The 16,119-nt window shown below is 37.9% G+C and overlaps 1 protein-coding gene across 1 annotated transcript; it reads right to left on the reverse strand.

Moving 5' to 3' along the window:
- Positions 1-127: 127 nt before the first annotated feature.
- On the reverse strand, positions 128-15,550 carry LOC308685937 (butyrophilin subfamily 1 member A1-like; the record flags this gene model as incomplete). The annotated part of the gene is made up of 6 exons (XM_081358078.1): positions 128-198; positions 867-887; positions 986-1,096; positions 1,526-1,819; positions 14,718-15,080; positions 15,544-15,550. The coding sequence occupies 6 exons, from the start codon at positions 15,548-15,550 to the stop codon at positions 128-130; spliced, it is 867 nt and encodes a 288-aa protein (XP_081214204.1).
- Positions 15,551-16,119: the final 569 nt, after the last annotated feature.

Below are 16,119 nucleotides of genomic sequence, written 5' to 3' on the forward strand. Positions count from 1 at the left end.
CTGTGTTTAACCCCCTCATTTACCTTATACAATCAAAATGTTTTAGAAATGGTATGATTGGATTTATAGATTGTGAAAATGTAAACATTTCAACTATAAACTCTGAAGCAAAATGAGAGATTTTAGGTCAGGAGAGCTTTCTCCTGTTTCTGGAGATCTTCCTGCAGAGTTCAGTTCCAGCCTCCTCCAACACACCATCTGTGATTATCAAGTGTTCATTCATTATTTGATATGGGGTAGAGATGGACTTTGCAGGAAAGCAGATCTCCAGGATTGGGCAGCACTGTTATTTTATTTGTTTGTTTATCGTTATTCGTCTTTAATCAGTCTGAGATTGGAGCAAAGCGGGAGAGAAAAGAGGAAAGGATGGAACAAAAAACAAGCTTTACAAATACTGTACAGTGTATGCATATATAACTGAGATATCATCATAAAATACCTGTATCTTTCTTCAGTTCTTCTGTAATTTTGTCTCCCTCATCTTAATTAAAAAACAAATAGTTCAAGGTTTTAGAAAAAGAAAACTACAGCTGTAATTGTGGACATATACAGTTATTACTATTATCTGGAAATGTGTTCTGGTATAAGATTTCTGCTACAAAATACACATGAGCATTTGTTTGAAGTTTAGTGGATAGCGTCAGATATTATTGCTGATATTGGATATTTCTTCAGGTACCTTCTCTTGTCAGACGCTCCATAGTTTCATCGTCACAAACTAAAATGAGAGAAAATTTCATTTTGAAGATTTAATTATTAATTGTTTCCACAAATACTCCAGAATTTGTAAACCATAATAAATTTTACTGTTAAGTGGATTCACATGTGTTTTGGATCTTAAAATGAAATACGTGTAGTTTAATTACCTTCTTTACCTGTTTTCTTCCCTGAAAGAAAGATAAAAATAAACAAATCAACACATAAAATACCCGCAAAAAAAAGCTTTTAAAGATGAAATAATTTTAATCTTTTAACCAGATTGTACCTGTTAGTTTATGTCTGTATTTGTACAGGATCAGCCCAGTCAAACCCAGAAGAGCACAGATGAGAACGGTGAAGAAAAGAGCTTTCCATGGATCTGAGGAATTTGGTGGAACTGAGGAAGACAAACCAGATCAATCTTAATATCTTCAAAATATATAAATTAATTATATATTCATAATCATAATCCATTTTTCTTCTGAAACAGGATTGAGAACTAAATATAGGATGGGATTTCATTTTTAATTGTATGATTGAAAAATGTAAAATTTAATTTGACTAACCAAACTCACAATTTTCGGAACTCACAACCGCATTGCCTGTGAACACAACCTTTTTTCGGATATCTACAAATATGTTTGCTCTAAGACAGTATTCTTCAACCCTGCTCCTGAAGGATCCCCAACACTGCACGTTTTCTTTGTCTCCCTAATCAAACACACCTGATTCAATTCATCAGCTCATTATCACATGGGTTAACGTGCAGTGTTGGGGGTCCTTCAGGTGCAGGGTTGAAGAACACTGTTCTAAGATGTTCTCTGACCTGAAGAGATGATGGCTTGTATGTTCAATCTTCCTTCTCTAAACTCTCCAGTCTTGAGAGACATTGAACATGAGACCAGTTGAGTGTCCGAGTGAGAGACGGCCGTCCAGCTGTGGACAGAGAACATCTCATCTGCTCCACGACTGCGAGACACTCCTCCAGGACGGAGAGCCGTTCGCTCATCTGACATCCAGGTGACGTCCGGCTCTGGATACCAGCCGCTGGACTTACAGCTGATGTTCATACGTCCATCATCCAGAGGCTGTGGAAACAGGACAGGAGCGGATCCTAAAGCTGGAAGAGAAGAGACAGACGTTCTACAAACACTGTGCAAGTATATTTTACATTTTAAGATAAAGGTCTGAGGCACTCAGGAGGATGAAGGTTTAAAAGCCTTTATTAATCCATGGCTAGTCTAATAAAATAAAAACATGCCTATGCATTTCAGCCAGCAAGGCCTTCGTCAGGGCTTGAAGTGTTTGACAAACAGATCACTTCCTTGTTAAGATCAGTAATCAATCACATATCTTGAGCATTTCTTTCAAATTCTTCTTCTGTGTCACAGATAAGTTTAAGTCTTTGGAATTGGCCAAAAGGGATATTATTTTTTAGCCATGATGGATGGAAGCTATCTACTCTAAGGATTGTATTGCGATCAGTTGTTTTTCTAAAAATAGATGTATGTAAATCTCCATTAGCTTTTTTTAGTGATTTTAAGACCTAGGAAATTTATTTCAGATGAGGAAAAGTCAAGGCTAAACTTCAAGCTTCTGTTAGTGTTGGTCAGATATGAATGGAATTGAAGCAGTTCGGTTTCTGAACCAGACCAAAACAGAATGATATCATCAATATATATTCCCCACCATATCATTTTATTAGCAAAAATATTACGATCAGAATATACAAATATTTCTTCCCAAGTTCCCATAAAGAGATTTGAATAGTTGGGTGCAAAACACGCTCCCATTGCTGTACCCTTTTTCTGTTTAAAGAATTTATTTTGAAACATTGTTTTATAAAGTTAATTTTGCCAGCTTAAGGATGAAGGAAGAAGGGGGCATTTTTTTCTGAATGTCTCTTTTCCAAGTAATGGGATAGCGCATCTAGTCCTTCTGTATGGTCAATGTTCGTATGTTTGCATTTTATTAGACTAGCCATGGATTAATAAAGGCTTTTTAACCTTCATCCTCCTGCGTGCCTCAGTCCTTTATCTTAAGATATATGTGGATCCCTTCACTGAAGAGCACCGGAGGTACTCACACACTTTTACACCCAAGAAGCACTCCCAGCATTTTTCTGCTTTTTGTATCTATATTTTTAATTTCTTTGGGTAAATGCAATCTCTATTGGATTAATGAAGGCTGCTTCCCAGCAAACAAATGTTTGTTCTAAGAACGTTTTCCAAAAATTCTGTGTTGGTTATGGTAACTTTAAAATATCCAGTTCCCTTTCAAGGAAAATCGCACTGCATCAGAACAACACTTCGGACGGGACTAGTTTAACACGGAAAGGTGGGGTAAAGTAATAATTACCAGAGCTTCTCTGTGATTTTAGTCCCGTCCGAATGGGCATCTCAGAAATAATCACGGACAATGTCAGTAAAGATTACGGCGACTTTTACCTTCAGTAAAAAGGTCCGGAAAAAGTACCTCTATAGAATCCACACATTACCACACACTGGTGGCAGAGGAAAGATATTTAGTATTGAACAGGAGTCTGCCATTGTAGATATGGTAGTGGCAAACAATGCAATCAGACTGTGTGAAATCCAGGCAGCAGTAACTGCAGATCAGGGAGCATTTAGAAATTTAAACAGTGTGAGTTTGGCAACTATAGATCGAGTCCTTAAACGAAACCATGTCGGAATGAAGCAGCTGTACAGAGCTCCATTTCAAAGAAACTCTGACATCGTAAAGGAGGCACGATTCCAGTATGTGCAGGTACAGATTTTTTATTGTAATACCTTGTTTACCATAGTTGCATGCGACTGGAATAATTTGCTTTATGAATTTGCTCTTTTTCTTAGAGAATAATGGAGCTTGAAGCTGAAGGGGCACATCACAAATTCATTTTTGTGGATGAAGCAGGCTTCAACCTCTGTAAAGTGAGGAGACGCGGGAGGAACATCATTGGGCAGAGGACCACTGTCACAGTGCCAGGTCAGAGGGGTGCCAGTATCACCATGTGTGCTGCCATCTCCAATGATGGGGTCCTTTGTCACATACCAACTATTGGCCCATACAATACAGAACGCCTCATCACATTTCTTGATGCATTGAAAGAAATACTGATTCCACCCGAAGAGAGAGAGCTGTTGAGGCCTGGCATGACTCTGTATGTCATAATTTGGGACAATGTGGCTTTCCACCACTCTCGCCTTGTGAACGAATGGTTTGCAGCACAGCCTCATATTATGATACAATTCCTCCCTGCATACTCGCCTTTTCTAAACCCAATCGAGGAGTTCTTCTCTGCTTGATGGAAGTAGTATGATCACCGGCCATATGACCAGATGCCCCTCCTGGAGGCAATGAATGCTGGTTGCCTGGCAATAGGTGCAGAGGACTGCCAGGGATGGATACGCCATGCAAGGAGGTATTTCCATCGGTGCATTGCAAGGGAAAACATTCAATGCAATGTTGATGAGAACCTGCAGCATAATCGTCGAGAATGAATAGACTAAATGTGAAAAAAAAAAATATATATATATATATATATTTTATTTTTAAAGGTATTTCCACCCTTAAGTTTAATTTGGTAGCTTTTTTTCCAGTATCCATTTGAGTTTATAAAGTATCATATTTCATACTGATGGCTGTATTTTGTTGTCCATTGTGTAATGATTGATTAAAATAATAAATTAATTTGTCCACAAGTTGTGGTGTTTGATGTAAATAGTTGCTTATGTTGCATGTTTTTAACCCCCTGGGGTTGGCTATCGTGCGTATACTCATAATAAAAACAAAGTGTTGTGCTTTTTGCCAAATAAAGAAAAATAAACATGATGCGAGTTCTGCCTACTCTCCGTCAGTGAAGTCAATTCTGAAACGCGTCCGAAAATAAACTGTAACTCAGCGAATACTCAGTCAAACAGGCATACAGACACACAGGCATGAAGCTTGAATTCTCTTCTTTTAAATGAAGTAATTTTTATAAAAAAACAAAAATTCACAGTTTATATAATATGTATGTAAAGAGAGAGATGTCAGTCGTTCTCATCTCAGCTAATTAAGATTTAATGTGACTCCGCCCACGGAGACCGCGCTATACAAACGCAAATGTGAGGCGATCCATACAAACCTGTGAAACGCCCACATCCGCTGGATAACCCCTCATTTACACTTAACCCCTCATTTACACCGCACACATCTGCGGCGCATTACGGCTGCGACACGGCTACCGGAGCTGATAGCACCCATTCTAGTCAATGCTTGTGTTTACACCGGCCGCGGCGCGGCGCATTTCAGAAGCTTCCCGGAAGCGGCTCTCTGCGCCGCTTCGCTAAATATAGGCGCCTAGTCTATTTTTGACGGACGCGCGTCCAAGTCGCACCGGAAATACAAAATAAAAGTAAAAAAACATTGTCAAATTCAAAATAAACACCCTGTGCAAACTCCCAAACGTATTACACACCAATATCCTTGGTAGAAACCATAGATTGTATGGTAGAAAGTTAAACCCCAAAATCAGAAAAACACGTCGGACAGGCAAATCACGTGGTCTCACGCATCCAGTCGCTCCGCTTATGACATGCTCCCGGTGTGAGTTGGCACCGCGTGGAGGACGGAATAAAACCTTGTCGCAGCCGTAATGCGCGTGTGCAATGTAAATGAGGGGTTAGGCCGCGTCTCAGGCGCGGCACGAGCCGCGTGGAAAACGTGTGCATTCTAGAAATAGAACCGACGCCTATTTCTCACGCGACACGCAAGCGCCTTGGAAGCGTTTCCAAGCAAAATTGAACAGGAAAATCTGTTTATATGTCATTTTGACACAAATACATATTAATAAATGTCATTTTGATGTTTAAAAGTGTCTAGGTTTTGACAAATGCAAATATAAATGTAATTTTACAAAACATGATCGATTTTCAAATACTGCTGTATTGAATGAACAGCTTTTAGCAAACTCTATTGCTATACTGAGATGAGGAATATATGCTGTATGTGTTTTGTCAAAAATAAAGTCAACTAACTAATGAATCCTTTACTTTGAAATACGTATGATAAAATGTATACTTTAGTTTTGAAAGACGTTGACTAGTTTTGAATAGATTATAAAGTTTTTACTGTACAATAGACTGCCACATCAAATAAGCTTTTGTTTGCCAATTTTGCTCATATGTTAAATATAGTATGTTTTGTTAAAAATAAAGTCATCAAATAATACGTTTTGTATACTTTAGTTTTTACAAAGAAAGATTACACTTGAATTGTTGTTGTAATTGTAACCTTTTTAATAAAAAATATATATTTACAAGGTAGATGTAAACAAACTATTAAAAGGTAAATATATTTTTTTTTCTTTAAATAATTTGTATTGTGTTTTATTAGTGACAAATTTGGGGAGAGGATAAATATTCCAAAACTGAAAATGCAGTATGAGAATTAACTGCACAATTACTAGACATGTTTACCTTGGATATTATACAATTTGCAAGCACAATTTGTGGAAAAAAAAAATAAAATTGCGATGCTTCCAACTGTGAACCAATTTGGTAGTGTGTATTCTGTATATATATGTATGTGTATGCATATATATGTGTGTGTGTGTGTGTATATATATATATATATATATATGTGTGTGTGTGTGTGTGTGTGTGTGTGTGTGTGTGTGTATATGAAGAATTCAGATGCAAAAGCCTCTAAATTCCATCTGAAATTTTCTCCTAGAATGATCTTTTTTATGGAGCTTGTATATTTAAGTCAGCTTTAGGTGACACACCTGAATGAATGGCTCATTAAGTATGCAGGGGCATTATCTCATCAGGTGTGAACTACTAAATATGCATGATGCTGTTGGAGCGTTTACACCCCATCCGCATATTGGCTTTCCAAACTAAAAGTGTTTCACAAAACTAAAATCAATGTATCGTTTTATGTGAATGATTAGGCAGGATGATTTTCACATCATTTTGAAGAAAATAAAATAGGTGATGACATCCATTAGTCAAAAGTCTTATTGTCACATATTTAGTATGTGTTTTGTGGCCTTATTTCAGAAACTTTCATTTTTAGTTTTTTCAATAACCATGCATAAACATTATTCTCTCAAAAATGAAAACATGTACATACACGTGGCTCACATATAATGGTAGCCCTGTTTGTGCTTTATAGAGTGAATTTACACCTTTGCCATTAATATGTTTATAAGCAACTGAAAAAAGCACAAATGTAAGAGCATGTCAGAACATCTCAAGGACCCCAAAAACACCCCAGACCCCAGAGGGTTAATGTTTTGGCCATTGAGCTTCAGTTTTATCCTGTGTGTTAACTGTTTTGAAAATGTGATGTCAGAGTGGGCAAATGTGTTTAAGCAATCGAGAAAAACTGTAATCCCGTGCGAATAGACCCTCTGTAAACATGTATGTAAATATTTTGGTATTTCTTGTGTAAAAGTAGTTTTCCGCAGTTTTTCAAATATGGAGACGCTTGAAAAGAATTCAGTTGCGTTCTAGACGCTGGGAAAAAACGCAAGTGTTTTCCACATGCCATTCAGATCAGAAAGAAGATTACAGACGTCCTGTGGTAAAATTACATTACTCTTTCTACCCTTGTAAAGTTAATCCCGTCCGAATAGGGCTTGAGCCAATCTTGATTGTTTTTGCATCATGACGTAATGTGTGACGGCATATACAGAAGCTAGAAAGGGATGCCGACACACACAACAGAGTTAGCTTTCTGCTCTTCAGCAAGCACTCTCTGTCTTTGTCTTTATCTTATTTGGTGTTTTCTGTCAAACAAGCCTGTATATTATCAGCAAACATGGCAAAATCATTTAAAAGAGGTGTACACCCCTGTCCGAGATTCATAACTGATGGCAGTGGCGGACTGGGACAATAATTCAGGCCAGGAATTTGACTCCACTGCCAGGCCACCTCTGCTGCTGCAGTCACCACCACCCTATTCATGTAATCTACTGGACTGATAAACTTGTAGGCTAACCCTATTAATGTAACAGGTAGACTACCAGATGCAATATAAATGAATAAAAAAATAACCCTTAAAAACTCACTAGGAATACACCATTTATACTACCAAACCAATGACAAATAGAAAATTGGCTTTTTAAAAGAGATAATAAGAGACACATTCACATGTTGAAATATTTACATTTTATGTATTTTCAGTGCTCAACTCTAGGGGTGGGCGATATGCCAAAAATATAATATCACGATTTTTTTCAGAAAAATCACGATTCACGATTTTATCACGATTCTTTTTTTAATGTTGGTTTTACTATTTTGTGACTGAGCATTACAGCCAAACTAATGTCCATATTTTAAAAACAAAGCCTTAGGTAACAAAATATTAAAATAAAAAAGAATAGCAGACAGGGGTGTAGATATTTTTTTTTTTGTCATTTTCTTTGTTATTAAATATTAAGATCAAAGATACACATTACTCATACACAACTTAATATACAAATTAAATAAACAGTGCTTTATGTTTTCAGCTTCAGTAGGTGTATTTAACAGTAGCATTGAAGAAAGTAATTAAAATAACAAAAATAACAAATATGAAAATAAAACAAAACATAGACTTCAATGTATAAATTATACATTGATACTTATTAAAGCTACTATTAAAAGTTATCAGTCAAGAGCAGTGAGTGATTTTCTCTTTGCATTTTGTTGTTTTATTAACATTAAAGGGATAGTTCTCCTAAAAATGCTATTTGTCATAATTTACTCTCTCAAGTTGTTTTAAACTCGAATAAGTTTCTTTCTTCTGTTGAAAATAAAAGTTATTTGGAAGAATGTGGGTAACCAAACAGTTGATGAACCCCAGTGACTTCACTAGTATATTTTTCTCCTATGGAAGTCAATGGGGACCAGCTACTGTTTGGATAGCCACATTCTTCAAAATATTAATATTAGAAAAATATTAGAAAATATTAAAAGGAAATTAATACAGGTTTGGAATAACATTAGAGTGCGTAAATAATGAGAGAATTTTTATTTTGGGGTGAACTATCCCTTTAAGGAGAAGTGGCAGCGTGTTTACTATTACTACTGTCTCTTTAAGAGCTGCGCGCGACGCGTCTATTATACACGCATTAGACAAGCAGATTTTCTCTCAATTTTCTCAAGTTTGCGTTCACTTTAGACATCACCGACTTTGTTTATGTAAACCTTGTGTGTATTTGACAGTATTAGTACAATAAGACTCAAAAGATAACTTAGTCCAGTATCCAGGCGCTGGTAGACGGGCTTTTAGTGCATTTGAGCTTCACGTGTACGCGCTGAGAAACACACACGTTAGAACAGCGCATCAGCACGCGAATTAAATGTTTAACCGACAGGGCATTAAAGCACATGCACATTATGAACTTTTGTAAACTGCAGTGTCCCGTTCCGCAGCGTGTACGTCGCGTTGTTCAGGCGCCAGAACAGCAACTGATAGAATGCACGACGAAGATCATGGAGACATTTTAATCGTCCACGATCAAAAATCGTCATATCGCACACCCCAATGCCAAATTTTTATAAATATAATGTAAATGTAATCTTGACCGACCTGTTCCCTTACTGGCGAATATGGCTGGGATTTTGCAGCAGCTTGCTGCGTCTGCATTCGTAGTTGCACACCAGCCTATCACATGCCAGGCTGATGATCTGCACAGCAGCAGCCGGCAGGCCAGAACGACCGTCAGGCCACCGGGAAATGTCCCGGTGCTCCCGATGGCCAGTCCGCCCCTGACTGATGGGGACACACATCAGATGTGTGTACAGTGCTTGGGAGTGCAGCACGCTCAGGCAGCTCTGGAGGGAGCCAGTGCATTTTGTGAAAGGATTCCACACGAGGAGGGAGAACATCAGAGCTGGCAAAGGAAGCCTGAGAAAGTGCCTCAGCAGTCTCAGGGTCCTCTGTCAACTCCATCTGGGAACCCCGTGATCTGAGACGCCTCGCCCGGACCCGAACCACAGGGAACGCAAGCCTGACCATCGTCACTGAAAATGGCCAGACGGGAGTGCAGCACTCAGATCGGCAACCTTTCACAATCTGCACAGGCTCCCTCGAGATCTGCCTGAGTGTGCTGCACTCCCAAGCAGTGTACACGCATCTGATGTGTGTCCCCTTCCGTTCTGAATTTCGGACAGGGGTGCAGTATACAGTAATATTTCAAATATAGTAGAATATTTCAAAGCATGGCAAAACCTGCCGAATATTTCTCCTTGGGTCCTGCATTCAATAGAAAAGGGTTACAGGCTGCAGATCGATCAATCCAGCAGGGTGGTGTGGACTGCAGTTGACCCAGAGCAGAGTCGGGTATTGGAACAGGAAGTAAACTCCCTGCTGGTAAACGAGGCAATTGAACATGTTCCTCCATCAGACAGGGATTCCGGGTCCTACAGCAGCAACTTCATAGTTCCCTAGAAGGATGGAGGGTTGTGTCCAATTTTAGATCTAAAGCACTTGAATCGGTCTCTGAGGAGATTCAGGTTAAAGATGCTTACTATTTCCATCATTGTGAGTCAGATCAAATCTGAGGATTGGTTTGTCACGATAGATCTAAAGGACCCATACCCAAGCCACATATCCATCCATCTCACAGGAGGTTCCTGAGGTTCGCTTTCGGGGGTGAAGAGTTCCAATATCGGGTTCTTCCGTTTGGCCTAGATCTCTCCCGTCGCACATTCACCAAGTGCATGGATGCAGCTCTAGCATCGCAGAGGCTTCAGGGCATCCGGGTGCTGAATTATATAGACGACTGGCTTATTCTGGCCCATTCACAGGAGCTGTCAGTTCGGCATCGAGATGTCGTCCTTGCCCACATTCAGAGGTGGGGTTGAGGCTCAACACAAAGAAAAGTGTGGGGTCGGGATGGGGTCAGTCTACTTCTATTAGCCCTGTTGTGGCCAGGAAGAAGGCTCAATATTCAATCCTCGGCCGGAGTTGTGGAAACTGAGGGTCTGACCATCAACAGATATATACATAGATTGTGCGTCCATAACAATTAATTGCCCATCAGTTTGCTTTGGATAATGTATGCTAAATATTTTTTTTTTTTAGGAATATGACTGCAGCTTTATAGCAGACTAATTAATTTATTTTGCTCATATTTGATTTACTTGTAGCCCGCATATAAACGGGGCACAGGAATTTACTGTGAGATACCTGCCTTTACTTTTGTTTATCGCTCACAATTGCTTTGTTTATAGCAGACTGATTAATTTATTTTGCTCACATTTGATTTGCTTAGAGCAAATTTAGAACATTTAGTTCCTCCACATAGAGGAATTACAATAAAACAGATTGAAAAACAAAACCTTTGAATCTCCTCTTTGTTCAGGCACTTGATGGCCCATTAGCCACTGGAAGAGTGTATGTCACACCCCTGGTCTGAATCTCATTAATATTGATGGCCATTGGGCCATTAATATTGATGGGCCACCCCTCCCATGCATAAACCTCTTCTGACAAAAAAACTGTTTTAGAAAGTTCAAATCAATGTACTGTTTTATGAGAACGATGAGGCAGGATGATTTTCACATAATTTGCAGGATGATTTTCACACAAAGCCAGAACTCGAAGCTACACAAATCATTAGTCAAAAGTCTTATTTACACATATTTAGTATGTGTTTTGTGGTCTTATTTCTGCAACTTTCATTTTTATTTTTTCCAATAACCACGCATAAACATTATTCTCTTAAAAATTCAAACATATACATGCATGTTGATCAGATATTTTGGTAGCCCTGTTTGTGCTATATAGAGTGAATTTACACCTTTGCCATTAACATGTTTATAAATAACTGAAAAAAGCTCAAATGTCAGAGCATGTCAGAACATCTCAAGGGCCCAGAAAACAGCTCAGACTCCAGAGGGTTAATGATAGTCAAATTACTGCATTTAAGCGGTTTAAACAACTGCTTTTTCTGTAGTTTCATGATAGGCTTAAATTCAACAATTATGAAGCATTAATGAAAAGAAAAAAAAAAAAAAACAGTACCAGCTATTGTGATATCACTGTAGTGCATTAACACTGAAAAGATGAAGATATCTGTGTGAGACCAGAAAGTTTTAAATCACAAGTTCAGTATGGCGTACCACAAGGCTCAGTACTAGGACCGCTGCTGTTCACCCTGTACATGCTACCCTTAGGAGATATCATTAGGAAACATGGAATTAGTTTTCACTGTTATACTGATGATACTCCATATTTCTTCACGCCCCGATGAAACTTACCAATTAAAAAAAAATAATAATAATTGGAATGCATAGCTGATATAAAAAAAAATTGGGTAGAAATTAATTATTTTCTACTACTTAATTCTGAAGGAAAAAAACAGAGTTTCTAATTATTTGACCAAAAAGCTCAGCACGTAATAACCTAAAATACTGTCTAACACTTGATGAATGTTCTGTCAAGTCTTCGTCGTCGGTTAGGAACCTGGGTGTGCTCTTTGATACCTATCTTTCATTTGAAAGCCATGTTTCTAGCATCTGTAAAACCACATTCTTCCATCGTAAAAATTTATTTAAACTACGACATTTGCTCTCAATGACAAATGCGGAAGAGTTAGTTCAAGATTTTTGTAATGCTATTATGGGTGGTTGCCCTGCACGCTTAATAAACAAACTACAGCTGGTCCAAAACGCAGAATCTTTTACTAGAGCCAGGAAGTATGACCATATTAGCTCAGTTCTGTCAACACTGCATTGGCTCCCTATTAAACACTGTATAAATTTTAAAATATTGCTGATTACTTACAAAGCACTAAATGTTTTAGCTTCCCAGTACTTGAGTGAGCTCTTACGCTACGCTAATATTAGTCTGTCTGTCTCATCCTTATCCCAAGGTTACCATAGTCTGGTTGATGACATAATTTTTTTCAGAACTGCATTATAGATTAAATGAAGTAATTTAATAATTTAAGGTCTTTACAACGGAATTAAATCAACACTGAACTGACTTCAGCTGAACAGCCGAAATGCATAATTTTCCTGTAATCATTGTAAAGCTGCTTTGAAATAATCTGTATTGTATTAATAATAATAATAATAATATGTTTATTTTATATAGCGCCTTTCAAGAACCCAAGGTCGCTTCACAATGCAATACAAATAGCAGACAAACAGCAAGCAAACAGATACAAAGGCCATCTGCTTATTACAGACAAACAGATGGAAACAAGCATGAAACTAATTGACAAGAATCAAAGAAAAACACATTGTACTATTTACCCAAAGTATACAAATATGACAGAGTATGTAGCAAATAGAACTAAGAAAGTGGAGAACAAAAGAAAACGGTGTTGAGGATACTTATTTATTGGGCAAGCTTGAAAAAATGAGTTTTGAGTAGTTTTTTGAAGGTCCGGATGTTGTCGGTCGCACGAAGATTCAGGGGCAGCTTATTCCAAAGCTTAGGGCCAACAACACTAAAAGCCCTACCGCCCACCGTAGAGAGTCTGACCCGGGGTACCACAAGTAGGTTTTCAGTGCTGGACCTAAGGGCCCGAGTTGGAACGTATGGCTGTACCAAATCAACAAGGTATTTGGGTGCCGGGCCATGTAAGGCTTTATACACTAGGATTAACAGTTTGAATTGGATGCGGTTTATTACGGAAAGCCAGTGCAGTTGGTGAAGGATAGGAGTGATGTGGGTAGATTTTTTATTATATGTGAGGGCTCGTGCAGCAGAGTTTTGTACCATTTGAAGGCGGTGTATTGCTTTGGTGGGTAGTCCGCTGTATAATGAGTTACAGAAGTCCAGTCTGGAAGTGATGAAAGCATGAATAACAATTTCCGCATCTATAAAGGTAAGAGAGGGGCGAATACGAACAATATTCCGCAGGTGAAAGAAGCAAGATTTGACAGTCTGACTAATGTGTGAGTGAAAGCTGAGCGTGGGGTCGAACAAAATTCCCAGATTCCGAACAGTTTTTGAAGAGCAAAAACAAGAGACCTGTTAATAAGGTGGGTAATAGGTTGAATGAGTAAAGACAAATGAGTTTTTAGAAGGTATGTAGGAATAGGATCAAGTGTACAGGAGGTAGAATTTGATTTGTTAATCATCTTTTCAACCACAGATGTAGTAGTGAGTGAAAAAGTGTCTAGCGGACAACCAATCAAATATGGAGTTGAAGGAGTAGTGGCAGTAGAAGAAAACGACTGATAAATGTTGTCAATTTTTTGTAGGAAAAAAGACTGAAAACTTTCACAAAGATTAAGCGCTATAGAAATAAAGGTGACGAGCAGGGTTAATGAAATACAGGGGGTTTTGCTGTGTAACCATTAGTGAAGCTTGATAGTTAATGGACGTTTGAAGAATGATGTTCAAATAATGTTTTCTGACAACATTATGAAAACATTCATACTAATGACAATATGTGGTGATTTCATGATTTCATGTTTTTTTATTATTATTATTCTAACACTTGCATAACATTTACATAAATTTAAGAGAAAAGTTAGGAACAATTACTATGGGACAGGCTAAAGAACTTTCCCATGTCCCAAGGATGTTCTTTTAAAACAGCAATCACAGCCTTATTCACTTGAAGTTAGTTGTCATTCTAAATGTTTAAAGGATTTTCAAAAAATGTTGTTCTAAGAACGTTTTCTCCCAACATTATCGGGACATTTATTAAACCTTCTACAAACAATGTATAAATAACGTTTTTGTGCTAACCTTACATTAGCATTATTAGACCAGATAAAGTTTAACAAATATTCTATTGTTACTAGAATTTTTTTTAAAGAATATTCATTTTGAGAGAACATTGCCAGAACATTAGCAAAAGTAATGAGAACATTCCCTGATTGCTGGGTTGAAAATTTCTTTGGAAAATGATGGCAGCATTATGCTGCAAAAATATGTGTTTGATATTCCATTAGTTTCAGAGTTATAGTGGTTGAAATCTGGAGAAAAGCCTACTCATGCAACACAATAGGTGAACTATTCCTTTAATGAGTTCTAGATCCATAAAAACAATACATTGTATAATATAGTTTTTGACTCACCAGTGACTTTGAGAAACACCTCTCCACTGTCATATTTACTTTCTCCACTGACATAACAGTGAAATGAACCTTCATCCTGAATCCTGAGTTTCTCCAGGCGTAGAGAGACGTCTCCATCCTTCAGTCCACCAGACAGATCTGACCACAGAGTCAGTGAGCTTCGGTTCCTGAACGATTCCTCCTGGACGTCCTGGATCTTCCCATGCTGATAGAAGAGAACAGGGTTGCTGTACTGGTCATGACGGTACCAGCGGATCTCCAGAGCTTCAGCGTTCTCAGGAGGAGAGATCCAGCAGGGCAGAGTGACTGTGGACCCGACATGAGCCACTGTCTGATCACGAGGAACCACAACAGTGAACGACTCTGAGAGACACAGAGAGACACACCCAATGTAATTACATGCATTATATTCTGTATTTATGTGCTATATTTACTAGTCACAGTGTTTCTAAATCTGTAGCCTATATTTTTTGTGACAAAAATAAAATAAATAAGACTATTAGGGAAATAATAGAAATGATATTTCAGGGAAATTTCACATGAAAAAAGTCCATAGCGATGTATGAAGCAAAGCTCACACAGAAGTCACTTTCAAATTAAGCAGCTTTCTGTTTGTCATTGCAGTGAATTCAAGGAAACAATGAATATGAGTGAAAAAATAGTTGATAAAAAGTAAGTTGAAATAATGTTTCAAGAACATCTTACTAAACTTTTAGAAAACGCTCTAACATTAAGAAAACATTTCCATAACCAAAACAGAATGTTTGGAAAACATTCTTAAAACAAAAATGAGTTAGCTTGGTTGGTGTCACAATGACCTAATAACCTTCCATGTATGAGCATTGTAACCCAGTGCCATAATATCCAATTGAAAGAGTTCACATATATGATTTAGGCCTACTCCATAAATATCAACATTTGTTGATCTATCAGGAATAGTGTGTTTGGAATATATGCCATAAAACTGAATGAAATCCAAAGCTGTCAATCACAAGCTCTTACTCAACCATCTTGAAACTGTCTTTGGTGTTTCTGAGACTATTTTAACCTGGTTTAGATCTTATCTCTCTGACCGCTGCCAGTTTGTTTTTATGAGTGGTTTTAGGTCTGAGATTGACTGGTGTCCCTCAGGGTTCGGTTTTAAGCCCCTTAATTTTTATCATTTATATACAGTATATCCTCCTGGATTGCTCTTGAGAACACTCAGGCGTAATGATCACTTCTGTGCAGATGAGACTCAAATTTATATCCAATCTAATCCTGGTCAAAATGTGGATGGTTCTTTTCTCTCACATTGTATTTCTGCTATATAAACATGGATGAGCCTTAATAGTGATAAGAGGTTGTGCTTATTGTCTCTCCTCATCAGCTCTGTAAAGCTGGTTCACTAATGTTAAACGTA

This window comes from Scardinius erythrophthalmus, assembly GCF_964197995.2.
Source record: "Scardinius erythrophthalmus genome assembly, chromosome: 2".
In the NCBI taxonomy this organism is placed as follows: Eukaryota; Metazoa; Chordata; class Actinopteri; order Cypriniformes; family Leuciscidae; genus Scardinius; species Scardinius erythrophthalmus.